Genomic DNA, 18296 nt, shown 5'->3' with positions numbered 1-18296 from the left:
GTGCGTTTAGGAAGAGAACATTAACAGCTACTATCCATCTCCATCCCTCCCTCCATCCCTCCATCTCCCACCTCTGCCCTTACTCAATAATCCACCTGTCGAGGTTGCAGAGGAATACGAACCGCTGGGACCTCCTTGCTGTGCCAACAACTCTGTGAGGTTTGAGGAGCATTTTGGGAAGAATCCTTCATCTTTCTCTTTGAAAGTAACGGTGGGTTTACCATATCCAGCTTTGCCTTCAATCTTCTCCAACAAGCCTCTCCCAGTCTGTGTCGAGTGGAATCACGCTGTCACTCTCTGAGCTGCTTTCTGTGACGGGCTGTTGTTGTTGTTTTGGGTTTTTTTGCACCGTGTTTCTTGAGAAGTTCTCCAGACTTCTTCTTTTCTTTTTCAACAACTTCTCAGGTGTGTCAGTCAAGATTCGTGTCGTCACCTTTGTATGTTTTCTTTGAGGCTTTGTTGCCGTCCCCTTTGGGGAATGGCATTATTTCTACTGGAGATACTGGAGCACTATCAGAAAGCAGTGTTGACTCAGGTCCTGTGACACTGGGTGCTGGTGCTGATAGGTCAGCTGAGGTAGACGGCTCGTCAGGGTTGGATCCGTCTGTGACTGTGGATGGTGCATAGGCTCCCTGTGGGAAGATATCCCGGTTGAAAGGAAAGATACCAGCGGACCTGAATCCTGACAGGATGTTTCTTGGTGTCCTTGCTGACAGGAAGGTCTCATGCACAATCTCTGGGATGGCATAAATGGAAGCAGTTTGTCCGTGGTGGGTTCGCATCCAACCGTCCATGGCCTTGTTGTAATATGTCTTGAATGGCCCATAGAGCGATACATCCAAGGGCTGCATTTTATGGGATGTACGGGGTGGTAAAGTGAGCATCACGATCCCGTTGTCCCTCGCCATCTCCACAGACTTCAGGGAGACGTGTGCCGAACGGTTGTCAAGGATCAGTAGCAGTGGACGATCCTTGGAGCAGTCCGTCTGTTGGATAACTCGCTCCAGGTACACGCAAAACACCTCCTCATTTACCCGACCAGATTTTGTTGCGGTCCCGATCGATCCAGTCGGTGCTCCTCTGATAAAGTGCTCGTGGTATTCGACACCCGGGAATATGAACATGGGGGGGATTGTGTTCCCTGTAGCATTGACAGCACTCACTACCGTTACAAGCTCTCCTCTTTCACCACATGTGACTGCGCCAACCTGCTTTTTCCCCGTCTGTGTCACAATGTGCTTTGGCTTCTGTACAGTTGTTACGCCGGTCTCATCCATCTTGTAGATCCTGTTCGGAGGGAACTTGTATCTGAAAAGAGAAAGTGCACAGATTTTACATTCATTTCTAATCAGACTACAAACAAATATTCCTCCCATCAAGCAGCAGATACCTTTCCATCAGTGACGCCAGCTGATCAAAGAACACAGTGACATTGTGTTGTTGTGTTGTGGCCTCTGGTGTCCGGCATGATAGATGTTGTCGGTTTTTGAACAACTCAAGCCAATCCACTCCTGGAAAAAAAGTTATCTGAACAATGACGGCAATAACATTTTTCTACTAACATATTAAATCGAGTTTGCTTGAATTTTCTTTTTGCTGGCTGTAGTTGGCAGTAAGAGAACCTTTTATATTTAGATAGATCTCTATGTTCGATATCTCTCTACCTGCTCGTTCTTCTCTTGACCAGCTGTCCGGCACAGGGATGTTGTTTCGCTTTGCAAACTCGTAGGCGAGTTCTCTGCATTTGAGGGTAGTGAGCCCATGAAACTGGTCTGCGAGGTTCTTAATATGTTTGGCGAGTTCGGACTCCATGCCATCGGAGAGGATCCTTTTAGCCTCTGTTACTCCGTCATAGCCTGTCTTCTTCAAAGGTACATTTTCTTTTTGGTCAATGAACCTCTTCAGTGTCATTCTGTCTATTCTGGCATCCTTTGCTGCTGCTCGAACAGACTTCCCTTCTCTCACTTCACTGGTGGCTCTTTCAAGAACATCAGCGGCGGCTCCCCTGCTTGTTTTGCGCTTATATACACGAGGCATGATGTCCACTCTGTAATCATACAAATACAGAATCTTGATTTAATATTTAAGACATACAGGCTACAGCCAAAGTACTCTTATTAAGAGATAAATATCTAACCACTTTACTCGTGTGGTTCTTACCTTCACAGACTCCATGAAATGATGCCTTCCTTCTAAATTTGGTCACATGATCAATGTTTTTTACCATTTCCTGGCAACAAGGGGTGGCTCAGCTTACCCTTTGGCTCAACTTACCCTTTGGCTCAACTTACCCCTGGGGTAACTGATACACATCCGCTTCTCATTCTCTTACAGACCACAGTAAGCTCATAATACTGTTTTCTGTATGTTGCCATTAATAATGATTATACTGATATTAACACACACGTTTAATGTAGCGTTGCAGTTCCTCTCTGGAGCCACGAACACTCCTGATTCTAGAGACATTGAGGTCAACTGTTACTTATTTTATTAAGTGTATATTATTATTAATATTAATACAAAATATTATTAATATTTTATAAAGTATATATTGTATTTTTAAACTCTTACAGTGTTTATTATTGCCTTTATATTTAAATGCGGTGCAGTTCCTCTCTGTGGCCACTGGGGGCAGTAGACTGTTGGTCCTTCAGTGTAAAGACAGTTTAACACTTCCTGTGTTCTTTCAAAATAAAACAGCAGTGAGCCGTTATTAACGGCAGAGGGCGGCGTTGAGCGCGCGGGCGTACAGTTTGACCGGAAGCTCATTGGAACAAGAAAACCAGAAGAAGAAGAAGAAGAGGAGGGTGAACCCGCGATACGAGAATCAGGAACAAATATTTAAAATTAATAACAGAAAGCGTTATCAATATGATCAGTTATTGTTTTTATACGTTAATAAAACGCATCTAAAACGTAATGCGTGGTTTTACAGTGACGCGCGCGACGTCATAACACGACAAAAACAACCGAAGTTTAAATGTGTTAAATGTTTTAGCTGGTTCGTCCTTCGTGAAGAAAAGTGGAATAAAATGGAGGAAATCGTGATGGAATCGGACTCAGCCGATGTTTCTGCCGCTGCCCCGCAGCTGGGGGTCGGTGCTGCGTGGGACACTGTCACTACAGCCCTGGTGAGTGCGTTTAATCACCGCATTCAGGGGGGGGGGCAACATGGGAGCGAAGCGCAGGCGCCGAATTCCGTTCAAATATTTCACGATTTAATGTTTTCATGGTTGTAGCGACGGTTCACAGCCGCGGGGACAAAACTAAACACTGTTCACTGGTTAGTTGTGTTGTTCGGTTGGATTCGGCCAACATGGTGACATTGTCTCCTCTTTATTCCTGTCTGTGCTATATTCTGCGAGCTAACAGTTAGCCTCAGTGTCTGCACAACCAAATATTAAAGTTCACTGTTATTAATTAATGTAATTAATGTAAAGGATGTGTTGACTCTAATGCAGCTCACGGAGAATTAAGTTCATTATAGTTGCAGTATTTCCTGTCAGCTGACAGATACCAATAATAACCAATAATAACCAATAATAACCATTATTAAATGTCCTGAATGTTCCAGATGTCTCCGGGCTGCTCGGTGCCGGAGCAGAGCCTCTCGGACTCGTTGGTGCTGCTGTGTGGTCGCGGTCTGGGCCGGCTGCTGGGCGGCTGGCTGCTGGAGACTTTGCAGATGCGTCTGTCCTCCTCGGTGGTCCCCGAGTTCTGGTCTGGACTCAAGCAGCCGGAGAACGAGCTGGAGGAGCGGGGCCGGGCCTGGGTTCTCCTCACCGCCTTTCGGACTCTGTTGAGCCGACTGGAACCGTTCCTGGGTGGGTAGAAGGACTCCAGCGAGTCCAACACTGCATCGGCAACGATACTCAACCTTTCTTCCTCCCAGGTGGTCTGGAGACGTTGGGGACGTGGCAGCAAGAGGGTCGCAGCAGTCTCTGTGGCCCCGGGCCCAGGGGCCTCCAGGAGCTGGCCTTCACCATCATCAGGGCCCTGCTCCTCTTCTCGCCGGCCCCCGTCCTCCAGGAGCGAGTGCTGGAGTTCTACAGCAGGACCTTCTCCGTCTACATGAACCAGCAGGGGGAGGCGGAGGACGGGGCCGAGGCTCCGGACGGCCCCGAGGGAGGGGCCTGTCGGGGCTGCGGGGTCCCGACGCAGCAGTGCTGGTGTCAGGAGGCCCTGGAGCAGCTGCAGGAGCTCAGCCGCATTCTGTGAGTGGAGCGTAGAGACGACCCGTCCCCCGACCGCCGCCGACCGGCTGCTCCCGGTGTCACTCTCTGTGTTTGTGTGCTCGCAGGTCCAAACTGCAGCTGCTGGAGTGGGTCAGCTCCGAGGCCGTCACCTCCATCCTCCACCGGCTCATCGAGCAGCGGATGGAGCAGCACTGCCGCGGCGAGTACGAGCGCTCCTTCCTGCTGGAGTTCCAGGAGGTAAAACTGTCTGCCTGCCTGTCTGCCTGTCTGTCTGTCTGTCTGCCTGTCTGTCTGCCTGTCTGTCCATTCATTGGCTGTACTCTGTGTGCTCAGTGGCTCGAGCTGGTGTTGGGCTGGCTGAGCAAAGTGTTTGCAAGCGAGGCGGATGGAGAGAGTCCGGTACCCGCTCCCAGCGCTCCGAGTACTCCCGGCGTTCCCAGCACTCCTGGCGTTCCCAGCATGCAAGGCAACCAGCCGGCCAGCTCCGTCCTGAAGCAGTGGAGGTGCCACATGCACCAGTTCTTCTGCCGGATCTACGTCAACATGAGGATCGAGGAGCTCTTCAGCATCATCAGAGGCGAGTTTACAGAACGACGATCGGTTTCCGTTTCTCTGAATCAGAAACTGGAATTATATATTTTTAAGGTTTTATTTTACATAATAAATAATTGTGCTAAGCTAGGCTAAATACCTTCCATTCTGACATGAAGCAGTCGGGTGAACAGCGGTGATACCGATGATGCTAATTCCTGTGATTATGTTCAGATTTCCCAGAGTCTAAAGCCGCCATTGAAGATCTGAAGTTTTGTCTGGAACGAACCAACCAGCGACAGCAGCTCCTCACCTCGCTCAAATCTGCCTTCGAGAGCCGCCTGCTGCACCCGGGTCAGTCGGTCACATTCAGTGAAAACCAGAACCTTTAACTGTCTGCTTGTTGGGTTCAGGTGTTCAGGTTCCACACAGCAGAGCAGGAAGTTAATGATCCCGTCTTCGTCCTCAGGAGTTCACACCTCCGACATCCTCACGGTTTACATCTCGGCCATCAAGGCCCTCAGAGAGCTGGACCCGTCCATGGTCATCCTGCAGGTCGCCTGCCAACCGATCCGCAAGTACCTCCGGTGAGACATCAGATTCGTAACAAGCGTTCTCTCTACAGAGTCGAGCTGTTGGCGCATTAAACAGCAGAAATAAAATGTGACGAATTTGAACCACGAGAGAAACAAAGTGTGTGGTGTGTTTAAGGACTCGGGAGGACACGGTGAGGCAGATCGTAGCCGGACTCACCGGAGACGCCGAGGGCTGCACAGACCTGGCCTCCGAGCTGTCCAGAGGAGACCCGGTCACTCTGGAGATGCAGGACAGCGATGAAGAAGGCAACGACCCCGAGGACTGGACTCCAGACCCGACCGACGCCGTCCCCGGTCAGTGAACGCACCGTTTCGTTATCTCTGCCGCTCGTGTCCGTCGTCCACCGATTCTACTGACCGGCTGAATGTTTTTCAGATAAAATGGGCTCCAAACGTCGTTCGTCGGACATCATCAGCCTGCTGGTCAGCATCTACGGCAGCAAGGACATCTTCATCGACGAGTACAGAGCGGTGCTGGCCGACCGACTGCTGCACCAGCTCAACTACAACACTGCCAGGTACACCGAACACTGACGGGGTTTCATCAGGGGGCCACGTTCATGTGGTTCTGATTGTAGCGACGGGTCCAAAATGTCCTCGGCTCATGTTCTTCATATAGTTTCGTCCTCTGTTTTATGTTTGCAGGGAAATCCGTAACGTGGAGCTGCTGAAGCTCCGGTTTGGGGAGTCTCACATGCATTACTGCGAGGTCATGTTAAAGGTAAACCGTGTTACTGTGACTGGAGAGTGTCGCACTATAATCACCCGCCGGCCGCACTCACACCTTCCTCTCCTCCCGCCTCCTCTCCTCCCGCCTCCTCTCCCAGGACATGGCTGACTCCCGGAGGATCAACAGCAACATCCGCGAGGAGGAGTCGAGGCTGAGCGAGGAGGAGCAGCCGCCGCTGTCCCTGTCCTCCATCATCCTGTCCTCCGAGTTCTGGCCGCCGCTGAAGGAGGAGAAGCTGGAGCTCCCTCCGCTCGTCTGCCAGGCGATGGAGGCGTACACGCACCGCTACGAGAAGCTCAAGGTGGAGTTGGCCCGCCGACGACACGCAGCTGTTTCCTGAGTGAATGTTGGTGTGTGAGGACAGACGTGTTAACAGCAGTTCGTCCTCCGTGTGTTTCAGGCCATGAGGACGCTGAGCTGGAAGCCTCACCTGGGCTCAGTCACTCTGGACGTGGAGCTGGAGGACCGCACCCTCTCCAACCTCACCGTCTCCCCCATCCACGCCGCCATCATCCTGCACTTCCAGGAGAAAAGTACGAGCTCTCGTTTCAAACTGACTTCCTGCGTACGGTGGAAGTCATTAACCTGTTAGACTGTTTCTAAACCTTTTGTTAGATTAAAAAAGGACCAGAAAGGAGGATAATTTAACATTTACATGCATTTATTTAAAAGGAGGATTCACTATCCAACCCTCGTTGGTGACAACCACATACAGGAGCTTTATATCCAACATACACTGTATGAGCCTGTGGTAGCAGAGTCGTCTGTAAAGAGGCAAAGAAAGAAAACATTCATTCAGACCATCGAGGTTTTAATTCATTTATCTCCAATAACCCCCAAAACCCTCCAATATTATCCAAATGGGCCAAACGGTTACAGAAATATCCTCCTTATAGACGAACATATGCAAGTTAATTACGTTAAACAGAATGAATCTTTATTTCTCAGGTTCCTGGACGCTGGAGGAGCTGAGCGTGAAGCTGGGCGCCCCGAAGGAGCTGGTGCACAGGAAGCTGGCTCTGTGGCAGCAGCACGGCGTGCTGAGGGAGGAGGCGGGCGGGCGCTACTACGTGGTGGAGACGGGCTCGTCCAAAGAGAAGCTGGAGAGAGGCGTGATGCTCATCGACAGCGACGAGGAGAGAGACTCCAACACCACCACCCAGTCCGAGCAGAGGGAGGAGAAGCTGCAGGTGGTTGACCACACACACACACACACACACACACACACACACACACACACACACACACACACACAGTAAACAAGGTAAACAACAACAATCTGCAGAAGCATCCTAACGCTGGTTCTGTCCCTGCAGCTGTTCTGGGCCTACATCCAGGCCATGCTGACCAACCTGGACAGCATGGCGCTGGACCGCATCCACTCCATGCTCCGGATGTTCGTCGCCACGGGACCCGTCGTCACGGAGATGGACGTCAACGAGCTGGAGGCGTTCCTGCAGAGGAAGGTCAGGGAGCATCAGCTGACGGTGTCCGCCGGCGTCTACAGACTCCCCAAATCCAACTGACGGAGGACACACGGCTGGAGTGTGACGCTGCGTTCAGGTGCTGTGGGAGAATGCAGCTCTCCTCGGCTTTTAGGAAAGGAATCGAATTTTCACCAGCGCGTCAAAACTTCTTCCAGCATCGTTTTATGAACACTATTCCTCTGAACTCTATGGTTTTTCAAAATAAAAGCGTTTCCACCCCTCTAAAGGATCGCTGCAGGTGGAAATGAAGTTGTTGTGAAAGGTTATTGGCGTTGAACACTTTGTATTATAATTATAAAAAGCTCTTTAATGTCTCGTGTGTGTTTGTCTGAACTGAATCAACCAGGGACTCGTTACATTTTACTGATTTTAAGATGAGATGTTCCTTTAACTACAGAAGCAGATTCTTTCTACATTAGAGTCCTTTAAATCTCAGATAACAAACGGCTGATAAGAGTCGAGTCTTGAGTAATACGCTTCACTTCAACTCCCACATCAAGTTCCAGCAGCATCAGGAAAATGAAGAGTTGATTCTTTATTCTTAGTTACAGTAGAAACATTTCTGTTACGCCTCCACACAGTTCAGTACCGGCGTCAACCAGCAGGTGGCAGCAGACTGGAACTTGTATTTCTACTTTATTCTACTTTTTACTTCTCCAACACTTCAGAAGTAAATATATCTGACTCCATCTGACTCTTGAGTTTTCAGATGAATATTTTATATTAATTAAGCAGAATTGGAAATACAGACCAACTTTCACAGGGTGTCTTAAAATATCGTCTACTAATCAGAATTTTAGGTCTTAAATATGATTTTGAAAGGTCTTAAATTTGATTGCATTAATTACTTTAATTCCTTTTTGTGTGTTTTTAGGTCAATTTTGTGTTGATTATGCATCACTCAACAACCAATACCGATTTTCCTTCTAAATTTCCTTCATAAACGTCTTCAAGCTGCAGAAATACGAGCAGTCAGGATGAATACATGATCAATCATTATTCCAGCCGAAGCAAACAATAACTGGATTTATTGCTTTATTTGGATTTGGACACATTTGCTAGGCAACAGATTTACATAAAAAAAAAAAACCAACAACATACTAATGACGTGAATATTTTGGGCTGTCACACACACACTGTAGTCGGGGGTTACTGGCCTCATGAGGCGAACAGACGTCGGACTGCACTCCAAACACCAGTTAATGATTTTAAAGTTACAGTTAAGTCACAAATGCAACTGATTCCCTTTCAGTAAAACACCTTTAACTCTTAAGACAAAAACAAAATGGGCACATAACAGTGGTTCACTAGTGGAGAGTTAAAGGACCAGACTGGTGGGTTTTTTTGTACGTTTTCAGCTCATTTACAACCATCATCACGCTTTATATCTCACAGCAGGTAAACTGTACGATGTTCTGTGATGGATTGTCTCGAGTCAGATGTCACGTCTAAGTTAAATCTGGATGGAAGAAACAGACATACAGCAACAGAACCCTACTGTTGGTAGAGGACGGCGCTACAGAAGACAGTCTCAGTGATTTCATGACCCTCTGCCCCGATAGATTTTAAGACTTCTTGTGTTGGAAAGGTTGGACCATATTTATGAGGATTGTATGAACATCCACTCCACACTTCTTCAACCACAACTGAAACAAGACATCTGACGCCTTTATTCACCGTTTACCTGATGTTTTATAGACGAAAGCGATTAATCGAGAAAATAATCAGCAGATTAATAGATTACGAAAAGAACCGTTAGTTTCAGTCCTACAAACGTTAATAATTCATCCATTCTTAGAAACTTAGAGACAATAGTTGGGTTTAAAGGTCAGGAACTAAAAGTTAACGTGCTCCACTGCTCTTCTCCATCCTCCCGGCCAGCACGCTTTGAAGGACCAGTGTGTAGGATTCAGTGGCATCTAGTGGTCACGTTGCAACTCCCTCGCCTCACCCTCCCCTTCCAAGCTCAAAGGAGAAACTAGTGTTTGGTTTGTCTGCTTTGGGCTACTGTAGAAACATGGCGGACTCCACCAGAAGAGGAACCACTCTGTAGATAAAAACGGCTCATTCGAAGGTAATAAACACAATGATTCTCATGTTCAGCTGATTATATACGAATGAAAACATAGTTATATTATTATTAAAGAGCTCCTCCTCACTGTTACACACTGGACCTTTACATGTGACTTGTAGTAAACGGGCCAGAAACGTCCTAAAAACACCAGAATGATCCGTGAAGTCATGTGACCTCCAGGCTGCTACACGCAGTCAGTGCTGACCGACTGTGGATCCCTCCGCCTCCAGTCAGACTGACCTGTTGACGCCGTAACGCGGCGCAGTAAATAGTGAACGCAGTTTCAAACATTCGCGTCTGAAACAAGTTCCTCCTCCTCCTTAAGGCACGGGGGGGGGGTTCCCAATCTTATTTGAATGTTGTGGAAGCGATGAGCGGTTCGGTGGCTTCGTTACTCAGCAGCACTTCTTCCCTCTCTTCCTGCGGTCGCGGTCTCTCTGGGCGTTGATGTTGACCGTGTCCTTCTCGCGCTCTCGTTCCCGCTCCGCTCGGTTCTGGCTCTGCTTCTTGGCCCGGAGCACCATGTGTGTGAAGGCCATGAACATCTGAAAACAACGACGACACTTTATTATCGGAACATGTTCCAGAGCTGATCGATCAGAACAATAATCTGAGTATCTAAACAACTGATTAATCATTTAAAAGTTTATATATGAGATTTATAACATTAATATATCAGCTAACATTATATTCTCTATATAAAGACAGTCACATGGTGTCTCTCTCCCTCTGCCTCTGTGGTTTTTATCATCTATGTCGGTGAATTAAGGATTTATTTAAGTTACCTCTTCTACATTTATGTTCTCTTTGGCACTGGTCTCGAACACCCGGACTCCCATCGACTCCCCAAAACGCACAGCATCCTGGGTATCCACCTGTTTCCTGGCTGGGTCGTCATTTTTGTTTCCCACTGAGAGTCAACAGGTGGGTTCAATTTTATTATTTTCATCAAACTTCCCTTTAAATAAACAGGTTGACCTTTTTGATTGTTTCTATTTGAATCATTCAAGAATAGGACAGAATCTGTAAATATAAATAATATAAATAATGTCCCAGTCTGGACGTTTATACAACAACAACAACACAACAACGTTACGATTCTTTTAAAACATTAATACCGTTTACTCACCCAGGATCTTGCAGACGCTGTCACAGTTCTGAGAGATCTCATTCAACCACCTCTTAACATTGACAAAGGACTCTGGATTTGTCACGTCGTAAACAATAATGACACCGTGGGTGTTTCTGTAGTACCTGGAGGGGGAGAGGAGGAGGAGAGTGAGCGATGCACCAGCAGGATGAAATGAAAGAGAGAGAAATCCCTGAAACCCGGCGTCGGTGTGTGGGGATTACGTTGATGTGATGGTTCTGAATCTCTCCTGTCCCGCCGTGTCCCAGATCTGCAGCTTAACCCGCTCCCCGTCGATGTCTACCGTTCGGATCTTGAAGTCGACGCCGATGGTGGTGATGTAGCTGCCTGCGGGAGACAGAAAGCAGCAGATACGAGCTTCAGTGTTTCCTTCAGATTAACATACAGACGGCTCAGAGCTTCAGCAGGCGATTGTTCCACACAGGAGTATGTAGTTTGAGTTTGGACTGACTGAAATCTACGTCATCGTCAACCAGAGCAAACTGAACTAATAACAGAACGACTGAAGGGCCTTTAACTGGAAACTGGAAGAAACTGGAATGGGTATAGCTTTGTGGATGAATGTGGAATATTAAATCCAATCAATAAGTCTGAGGAAGGTTTCTAAATCAAAAGGTTTCGCTGCCTCGCTCTGGAGCTCCGACAGGTCCAGACAGCTCTGTTCCACCCTGCAGGAGATAAGATGACTCAGTTTGATAAAATCTCTGCCTGAAAGTAAAGTAGAGCCCGATGTGTGTCTCACTGAGGACTCAGGACTGACTCCGGGAGGCTCCAGTGGTTCCCTACCTGGGGGTCAGGGCCCCCGCTAAGAGCCGTGATCTTGTTGACTTTAAGGAGTGTAAGAAAACTTTAAAAAGATCTCGATATCTCATCATCCTGCATTAAAAAAGTACAGTTATAACAAGCAAAGAGCGAATAGAAGAAGAGTCAGGGAGGAGAAAACACTGAATCTGTCCAAACAGAAGACTATTAAGTCTCAATGATTGTTAATAAATAAAAACATAATACAGTCTAAAAATATCAGGAAAAACTCGTCTCTGATCAATATTCACAGGAAATAATCTGCTCATAATTCATCATTTTACACAATCCCCCTGTAGTTTATTTACTTTTAATGTCTCTCTTTATTGTCTCCATTTTTATCTTTATTCATATTTTTCTATGTTTATTGTTATACACTAATTTAACAAGGCAAATTCCTTCTATGTGCAAACCTGCTGGGCAATAAACCTGATTGTGATTCAGTTATTGTGTTCATCAGCTGTTCTCTACCAAATATAAGATATCCATAAACTATGTGATGTAGTCAGGGGTCTGCAGGGTTGGGATCGATACGAGCCTCAGCACTGAGGTATTTACGTTCACTCACCAGAGAAGGAGTTGTCTGCGAAGCGGAGGAGGAGGCTGCTTTTCCCCACATCTGAGAGAGAAACAGATCAGAGGTGACCAGATTAGCAAGTAACTCACTTTGAGGAAATGAATGTGACCAGTCAGGAACAGAAAAGCCAGTTAGGGCTCGACCTAGTGCCAGAAAGAAAGAGAACAAACATCCCACCCGGATCCCATCCTTCAGGTTATGTCATAAAGTACACAATGAAGGGCCGGAGAGCAAAAGTGAAACAAAGCCAGGAATAAGGCCAAAGGTTGAGCTCGTACTGGAAACGATGACTGAAAGAAATCCTTAGAGAACCGGAGGCAGTGTTCAAATGAGACCTGACAAACAGAACGAGTCAGCAGGAGGCCGAGGAGGGACGGTTTAACTCCCAACTATCACAATATTCAACCCAAACTGCAGAGCCCCTGCATTTATTTCACAATAAAAGTCTGAATGTCTGCAGGAAAACCGCAGAAACATCGTGATTCATCACAATCAGTTGTTCCACATCAGTACGGAGGCCCAGAAGTGGCAACAGGCTGTCTGACAAGTCTAAGCATTTCTGAGTGCGTCGATAAATAACAGCGGGTTCAATCATTAGAAGGTTTGTTGGCACAAGAGCAGGCAGGCCCGGTTCAACCAGATCACAGCTAAAGCTTGTGGGAACCAGAAAGTGAAACCTTCCGACTAACCTGCCCTCAGATAATCCCACCACACACACACACACACACACACACACACACACACACACTTATGAAAAATGATTGATGTCCTTGATGTTCTATAAAAGCTGAAGTTAGTTTTTTAATGAACATTTGAAGAGTTGGAGCTGTTTGTTGTTGTTGTTGTTGTCGTAGTAAACAATAATCAGAGCTATGAAATATTAAATCATCCCTTTTGTTGCTACATCTTCGTCTTTCTTGCCATCAGGTGGGTAAAAGCTCCAGGTTGTGAATATTATTGTTATTTTTAAAATACAAAGATGTAAAATGATCAGTTATGTTAATAGAAATAATAATAATGTTCTGATTGTTTACAGATAAACAGATAAACATTTATAAACCCTGCCGTGTGAAGGTAGTTTGTATGTAGGGCTCGGTACTGTATCTAGGTTTCACAATGGACAGCACAATGAAATCTAATAACTGTACAAAAATAATTCACTGCAGGGAGGAAGGTGATCTACGGTGACTCAGCACTTTCTGCAGCAGGTCGAAAAATTCCCAATCACGTTCCCAATGTGACAGAAGGACCGGCGCTGCCCAATAACCTGATGTTTGGTGACTTCTCACCAATAAAATGACGAGAATCTGAGTGTGTGAGTGAGTCACAGCTGATAAAATTCCCCGACCTCAGACGAGGTAAAGATAACGTCTGAATACCGAAGCTCTAAAGTCCAGAACAAGATGTCTGAAGATGCTTTGAGAAACAGTTCCTGCGGTTTGAAACTTGCTTTAGAACAAACATGACTGATGCAATGTGAAGCAGTTTGTTTGTACAGTGAGACAGCGGTGCGTTCACAGGCCCCGTCTCCTCTCTATACCAACACTACTTATTAATCTGATTGATTAACTGACATTAACTGATCAGTAATCAGGTACATACAATGTAGAATCAGTGTTTACTAAAGGCCGAGGCGACCACAACCCAAAGACATTCAGTTTACAGTCAGAGAGGACTAAAGAAACCAGAATATATTCACTTCTGAGAAGCTGAATTTAGAGAATTTGGACTTTTCTTTCTTTAAAAATGACTCAAAGTGAAGTTAATTTAAAAGCTGACGACTAACTGAGCTTCTACAACAATCAGGATTTATTATCCTCAAAGCAGCAAACACACATTTAACAGGAGGCTCGTACTGGTTTAAGGACACTGTGTCGGATCTACAGCGGAGTATTTAAGTGTTTATCTAATGTTACTGACAGACAGGTGGAGGTAGATGGAAATATATCTGAATAGTTACTATAATATATATAGTTACCTAAACCAGTGCTTTAGAGAGAAACTAAATTAAACCCGTTATGATTTGTTTGTTTGTAAAAATCTGGTTTAACTTGCATTTTATTATAACAAACAGCCTGTTTGATGTTCTTTATTTTATTATTTCAATAAAAATCTGCTTTAGTTCTGTTACTAATCTCTCGGGCTGCACCGGCCGCCTGCGAGTCCAATAACTGCATCTATAAAACACTGAATGGTCCCACAGACAGGAAGCTCTAGAGTTAGAAAGATAATATTCATAGGTCTGTTTTCATTAGTGATTAATCACCTTTTTGGTTGTCTAGTTTCTACAGCAGCCCAGAAGGGACAAACCAAACACTGACTTTAGAAAGGAGCTCCACTTTGATTTCCCTTGTGTCTGAATGGTGCTGTGAATAACCGTAACCATTTAAAACCACAGACGTCACTTATTATTGTCACTTCTGGGCCTCCGTACACTCACTCTGCCTTCATATTAAATCAGAAATGAATAAATTAAAGCACTGACTGGAGTCTCCAATGATGAGCAGCTTAAAGAGATGATTGTAGTCTTTTCCCGCCATCTGTTCGGCCTCTTACTGAATTCCCGAGTAAAATCAGTTTAATAGGAGGAAGAGGAGGTGATGTTCCCCCCCGACCTCCCCAGTGTTTGTGTTCGATTCCTCCCAACGCTACGAGCTCAGAGCAGCACGAGACTTTGTCCACAGATCACAGGCGTTCCCCTTCCACCAGCGACAGGACATTTCCAGCTCAATTCCTTTTTCCAGTTTTGGGGTTTTATCAGTCGTTCACATCGTTTTGTTCCTTCGGTCTCAGAGTGAAAGCACAGCGGCAGCTTCTGCAGAGGCCCCGCGTTTATGATTCATGCTTCCACGGCCGAGAGCGAGCGCGTGGTTCCACCTCAGTTCCAGTTCAACCCCGGTGACGATTCCTGCGGGGGATTTCCAAACTCACAGATCATTGATCTCTTATTGTAAAGTCACAGTTCTGCCACAGTGCAGCCTCGCTCTCTCTCTCTCTCTCTCTCTGATCATAAATCCAGTTATATTGCCAGTTATTGCCCTGAGCTCCTCCACCGCTCACTCTTTAACTCCATCCCTTTTTTCTGTTTCTTTTTTTTAAAGAAGTGAGTAACTGAGACGTTCCTCTTTTTCTCTGCAGGTCAGTAGTGGTTACATCCGCTGAGGTTTCCTTTAGGCTGATCCCTTTGATTTCACTTCAGTTCCTCCGGCGGTCGGGTAAAAAGTCACCTGTTCCTGGTTTCATTACATGAGGAAGGCTCTCGCTCTGCTTCTTCAGCCCAGGTTTAAAAGGAGCTGAACACAGAAAGAGGAAGGGGAGGAGAAAGTTATAAGAAGTTAGATAAAGATCATCAATCGGTGATCAATCAGGCAGCTCATTACTGTGATAGTCAGTGACACTGCAGTGTGTGTGTGTGTGTGTGGGCCCCTCCTTACCTCCCTCCCTGCTCCTCAAACAACAGCTGAGTCACTAAATATAACTTCCTCATCCTGCTTTATCCACCCCCATCCTAAAAAACCTAGCTGTTAGCTGCTAGCAGCAACAGAAGCTGTCTGAAGGCAGGGAAGTTAACCAGCCGGAGTTTTCCATGAAAACAGGAAAGGCTGCTGCTGGCTTTCAAAGTAACAGTGTGACGGGAGAACCAATCTCGGCTTAAAAAACGTGTAATTTAATGATTCTTTGTATATCAGCAAAGGTAAAACACCTTGTACGACCCACTTTAGATTTTTATTTTATCTTATCTTAGACAGCAATCAATTCGGCTCTGTCAATTCGCCAAAATGCATTTGTTTCAATAAAAATATCAAATTTGATTATTAGTTTTTGGCCGTTTGCTCTCGACTTCAGCTATGCGTTTAATGGAGGGTAGCTTAATGAATCCCTAAAAGTTTAATTTAGTACATAATTGCAAACCTACAGATGACGAAATTTAGTACAGTACCTACAGTTTGAGAAAAGATCTTACTTTGTGTAATATGAGGTGCGAGCGCATACCGATAGAGAAGCAGATGCGTTTTATCACAGATTTTGAACGTAGTTTGGCGTAGAGCGTCTTCGGTCAGTAACGTTAGCCACCGGTCAACCAGAAACCAGAAGGACAGGCAGGGCACCGGTTGAACGGAAGGTCGACAGTCAGTGAGACTAACCTGTATTAATGTGGTTGGAGCTGAGCCGTTACAGCAAGTGTGACAGTGACCGACAACTCACACTGTGCGACACGTTCTAGGTGTCAGAAGACGTTGTTCCAAACTACCCTTGAAAAGCACTCATTTTCCGGGAAATCCTCTTTAATGATGCCACGCGTGGGTTTTTACTTACTGCGATGTTAATGTGATTTACAACTTAAAGGATTTTCTACAATTCGGCACTAAAAATTCGGGCGTGTCCGACGGCAGAACCGTAGTTTATTTCAATTTGAACCCACGTTTTGGCTGCTCCTGCGCCGTACGGTTGGTGCTATGATGCCATGAGCGGTTAAAAACAGCGAATAAAGTCAAAACATCTTTAAATTAAACGCTGAACATTTCAACCGGAGTCGCAAAGACACCGTAACAAATCCCGTTAATGTGAACTGGGGTCGGATAAAGATGTGTACCGCGGCTCAAACGCGAGAACACTTTAAAAACTTCCAGATTGTGTACCCAGTCCGGAGCGACGGGTTGTGGGCCTGAGCCCGGCCTGACGTCGGGAAACTTCCCACTGCTTGGAGAAAACTTCTGGAAAACAATCCTTTAATTATTTATTTGTTTTAAACTTACTTCGGTCATGTTGGTGCGGTTGGGGCTCCGTCGCGGGGTCATGATAGGAGATCCGCGGTTAGACGTTGTGCTCGTCCCGGTAGGAGTCCACCAGCTGAGCTCCGGTCCGACCGTCTCCCCGCCGACCACACCTGACTGTCTGCAGCTGATGACCCACTCTCATCATCTCAGGCTGCCTTCACGTCATGTGGGAAAAACCGAAACCCCGTCCAACCGCTGTGCGCCAACTCAAGGGCCTGCTCCTACTACTGGATGGGTTTTAGTTCATGTTGGGTTAAGATCATTTCTGTCAGTGTGACCCCGAAACAGATTCTGTCAGTCATTGTTTTTATTTTGAGATATTAAGTTAAAATATTGACATTTCTCAATATTTTGAGAGACTACATAATTATTATGATATACTAAGTCATTATTCTGAGATAATAAGTCATTATTATGAGATAATAAGTTATTATTATGAGATAATAAGTCATTATTATGAGATAATAAGTCATTATTATGAGATAATAAGTCATTATTATGAGATACTAATTAATTATTATGAGATAATAAGTCATTATTATGAGATAATAATTAATTATTATGAGATACTAATTAATTATTATGAGATAATAAGACATTATATGAGATAATAAGTCATTATTATGAGATAATAAGTTATTATGAGATCCTAATTCATTATTATGAGATAATAAGTCATTATTATGAGATACTAATTCATTATTATGAGATAATAAGTCATTATTATGAGATACTAATTCATTATTATGAGATAATAAGACATTATTATGAGATAATAAGACATTATATGAGATAATAAGACATTATATGAGATAATAAGACATTATTATGAGATAATAAGATATTATTCTGAGATAATAAGTCATTAATATGAGATAATAAATCAGAATTTTTTGTTTTCATCATAATGGCAGAAATGAGCAACACAAATAAAGAAAAACACAAAACAGGCTACATAAGTAATGTTGTGGTCAATGAAGTCATTCTTAATGTCTAAAGTCCTTTTAACTATTAGTCAACATTTCTACACCAGGATAAGTTATGACGGGTTGATAAGGACCAGTGTAGTAAGTAATTACTAGTAATAACATTACAGTAATAATAGATTACTTTCCCCTGTAACTAGTACTGTAATCTACATTACTTTGATTCTAACAAACAAAACTGGTTGAGCTTTAACCAAAAACATTTTAGTGAGACACACCTAACACTGATGTCGCCATCCCAGTTTCAACATAGCAACAGCTGCAGAAACCAGCGTCCGGTCACAGTTAGCGTTGAGTAATCTTCCCGTCTGTGCAGCCGTATAAAGGTCAGATTGAACCTTCACACAGGGAACATCTGACACACTGATCCAGAGGTAAACATGTGGCTTT

At 45.1% G+C, this 18296-nt stretch overlaps 3 protein-coding genes across 3 annotated transcripts; 1 reads left to right on the top strand and 2 right to left on the bottom strand.

Moving 5' to 3' along the window:
• Positions 1–44: 44 nt before the first annotated feature.
• LOC127356649 (uncharacterized) lies at positions 45–2201 on the bottom strand. The gene is made up of 4 exons (XM_051388606.1): positions 2161–2201; positions 1665–2047; positions 1391–1511; positions 45–1308 (listed from the first exon to the last, which is right to left on the bottom strand). Exons 2-4 carry the CDS (start codon positions 2035–2037, stop codon positions 411–413), a joined length of 1392 nt encoding a protein of 463 aa, XP_051244566.1. The 5' UTR covers positions 2038–2047; positions 2161–2201; the 3' UTR covers positions 45–410.
• Positions 2202–2620: 419 nt separating this feature from the next.
• On the top strand, positions 2621–7855 carry anapc2 (anaphase promoting complex subunit 2). Its single transcript, XM_051388533.1, has 14 exons — positions 2621–3131; positions 3575–3824; positions 3893–4214; positions 4301–4433; positions 4530–4773; positions 4962–5081; positions 5197–5314; positions 5439–5617; positions 5700–5841; positions 5969–6044; positions 6151–6354; positions 6454–6586; positions 7002–7243; positions 7370–7855. Exons 1-14 carry the CDS (start codon positions 3033–3035, stop codon positions 7577–7579), a joined length of 2472 nt encoding a protein of 823 aa, XP_051244493.1. The 5' UTR covers positions 2621–3032; the 3' UTR covers positions 7580–7855.
• A 707-nt stretch (positions 7856–8562) lies between these two features.
• On the bottom strand, positions 8563–17080 carry si:dkey-16l2.16 (ras-related protein Rab-35). The gene is made up of 7 exons (XM_051388675.1): positions 16900–17080; positions 14628–15435; positions 12134–12184; positions 10968–11091; positions 10744–10868; positions 10400–10524; positions 8563–10159 (listed from the first exon to the last, which is right to left on the bottom strand). The coding sequence occupies exons 2-7, from the start codon at positions 14680–14682 to the stop codon at positions 10010–10012; spliced, it is 630 nt and encodes a 209-aa protein (XP_051244635.1). The 5' UTR covers positions 14683–15435; positions 16900–17080; the 3' UTR covers positions 8563–10009.
• Between the last annotated feature and the right edge of the window lie 1216 nt (positions 17081–18296).

This window comes from Dicentrarchus labrax, unplaced genomic scaffold (genome assembly GCF_905237075.1).
Source record: "Dicentrarchus labrax unplaced genomic scaffold, dlabrax2021, whole genome shotgun sequence".
NCBI lineage: Eukaryota > Metazoa > Chordata > Actinopteri > Moronidae > Dicentrarchus > Dicentrarchus labrax.
This window is presented reverse-complemented; position numbering and strand designations above follow the sequence as displayed.

What these genes read in the sequence shown, in the direction of transcription:
- LOC127356649 (XM_051388606.1), bottom strand. Translation starts at nt 2,037, where the DNA reads ATGCCTCGTGTATATAAGCGCAAAACAAGCAGGGGAGCCGCCGCTGAT. An exon ending in GTCAAGAGAAGAACGAGCAG is followed by an intron (nt 1,512 to 1,664) that starts GTAGAGAGATAT and finishes CTTTTTTTCCAG; the next exon opens with GAGTGGATTGGCTTGAGTTG. An exon ending in CTGGCGTCACTGATGGAAAG is followed by an intron (nt 1,309 to 1,390) that starts GTATCTGCTGCT and finishes TTCTCTTTTCAG; the next exon opens with ATACAAGTTCCCTCCGAACA.
- si:dkey-16l2.16 (XM_051388675.1), bottom strand. Translation starts at nt 14,682, where the DNA reads ATGGCGGGAAAAGACTACAATCATCTCTTTAAGCTGCTCATCATTGGA. An exon ending in CGCAGACAACTCCTTCTCTG is followed by an intron (nt 11,092 to 12,133) that starts GTGAGTGAACGT and finishes TGTCTCCCGCAG; the next exon opens with GCAGCTACATCACCACCATC. An exon ending in AGAACATAAATGTAGAAGAG is followed by an intron (nt 10,160 to 10,399) that starts GTAACTTAAATA and finishes CGTTGTTTTCAG; the next exon opens with ATGTTCATGGCCTTCACACA.
- anapc2 (XM_051388533.1), top strand. Translation starts at nt 3,033, where the DNA reads ATGGAGGAAATCGTGATGGAATCGGACTCAGCCGATGTTTCTGCCGCT. An exon ending in CCGACTGGAACCGTTCCTGG is followed by an intron (nt 3,825 to 3,892) that starts GTGGGTAGAAGG and finishes TCTTCCTCCCAG; the next exon opens with GTGGTCTGGAGACGTTGGGG. An exon ending in CCTGCACTTCCAGGAGAAAA is followed by an intron (nt 6,587 to 7,001) that starts GTACGAGCTCTC and finishes TTTATTTCTCAG; the next exon opens with GTTCCTGGACGCTGGAGGAG.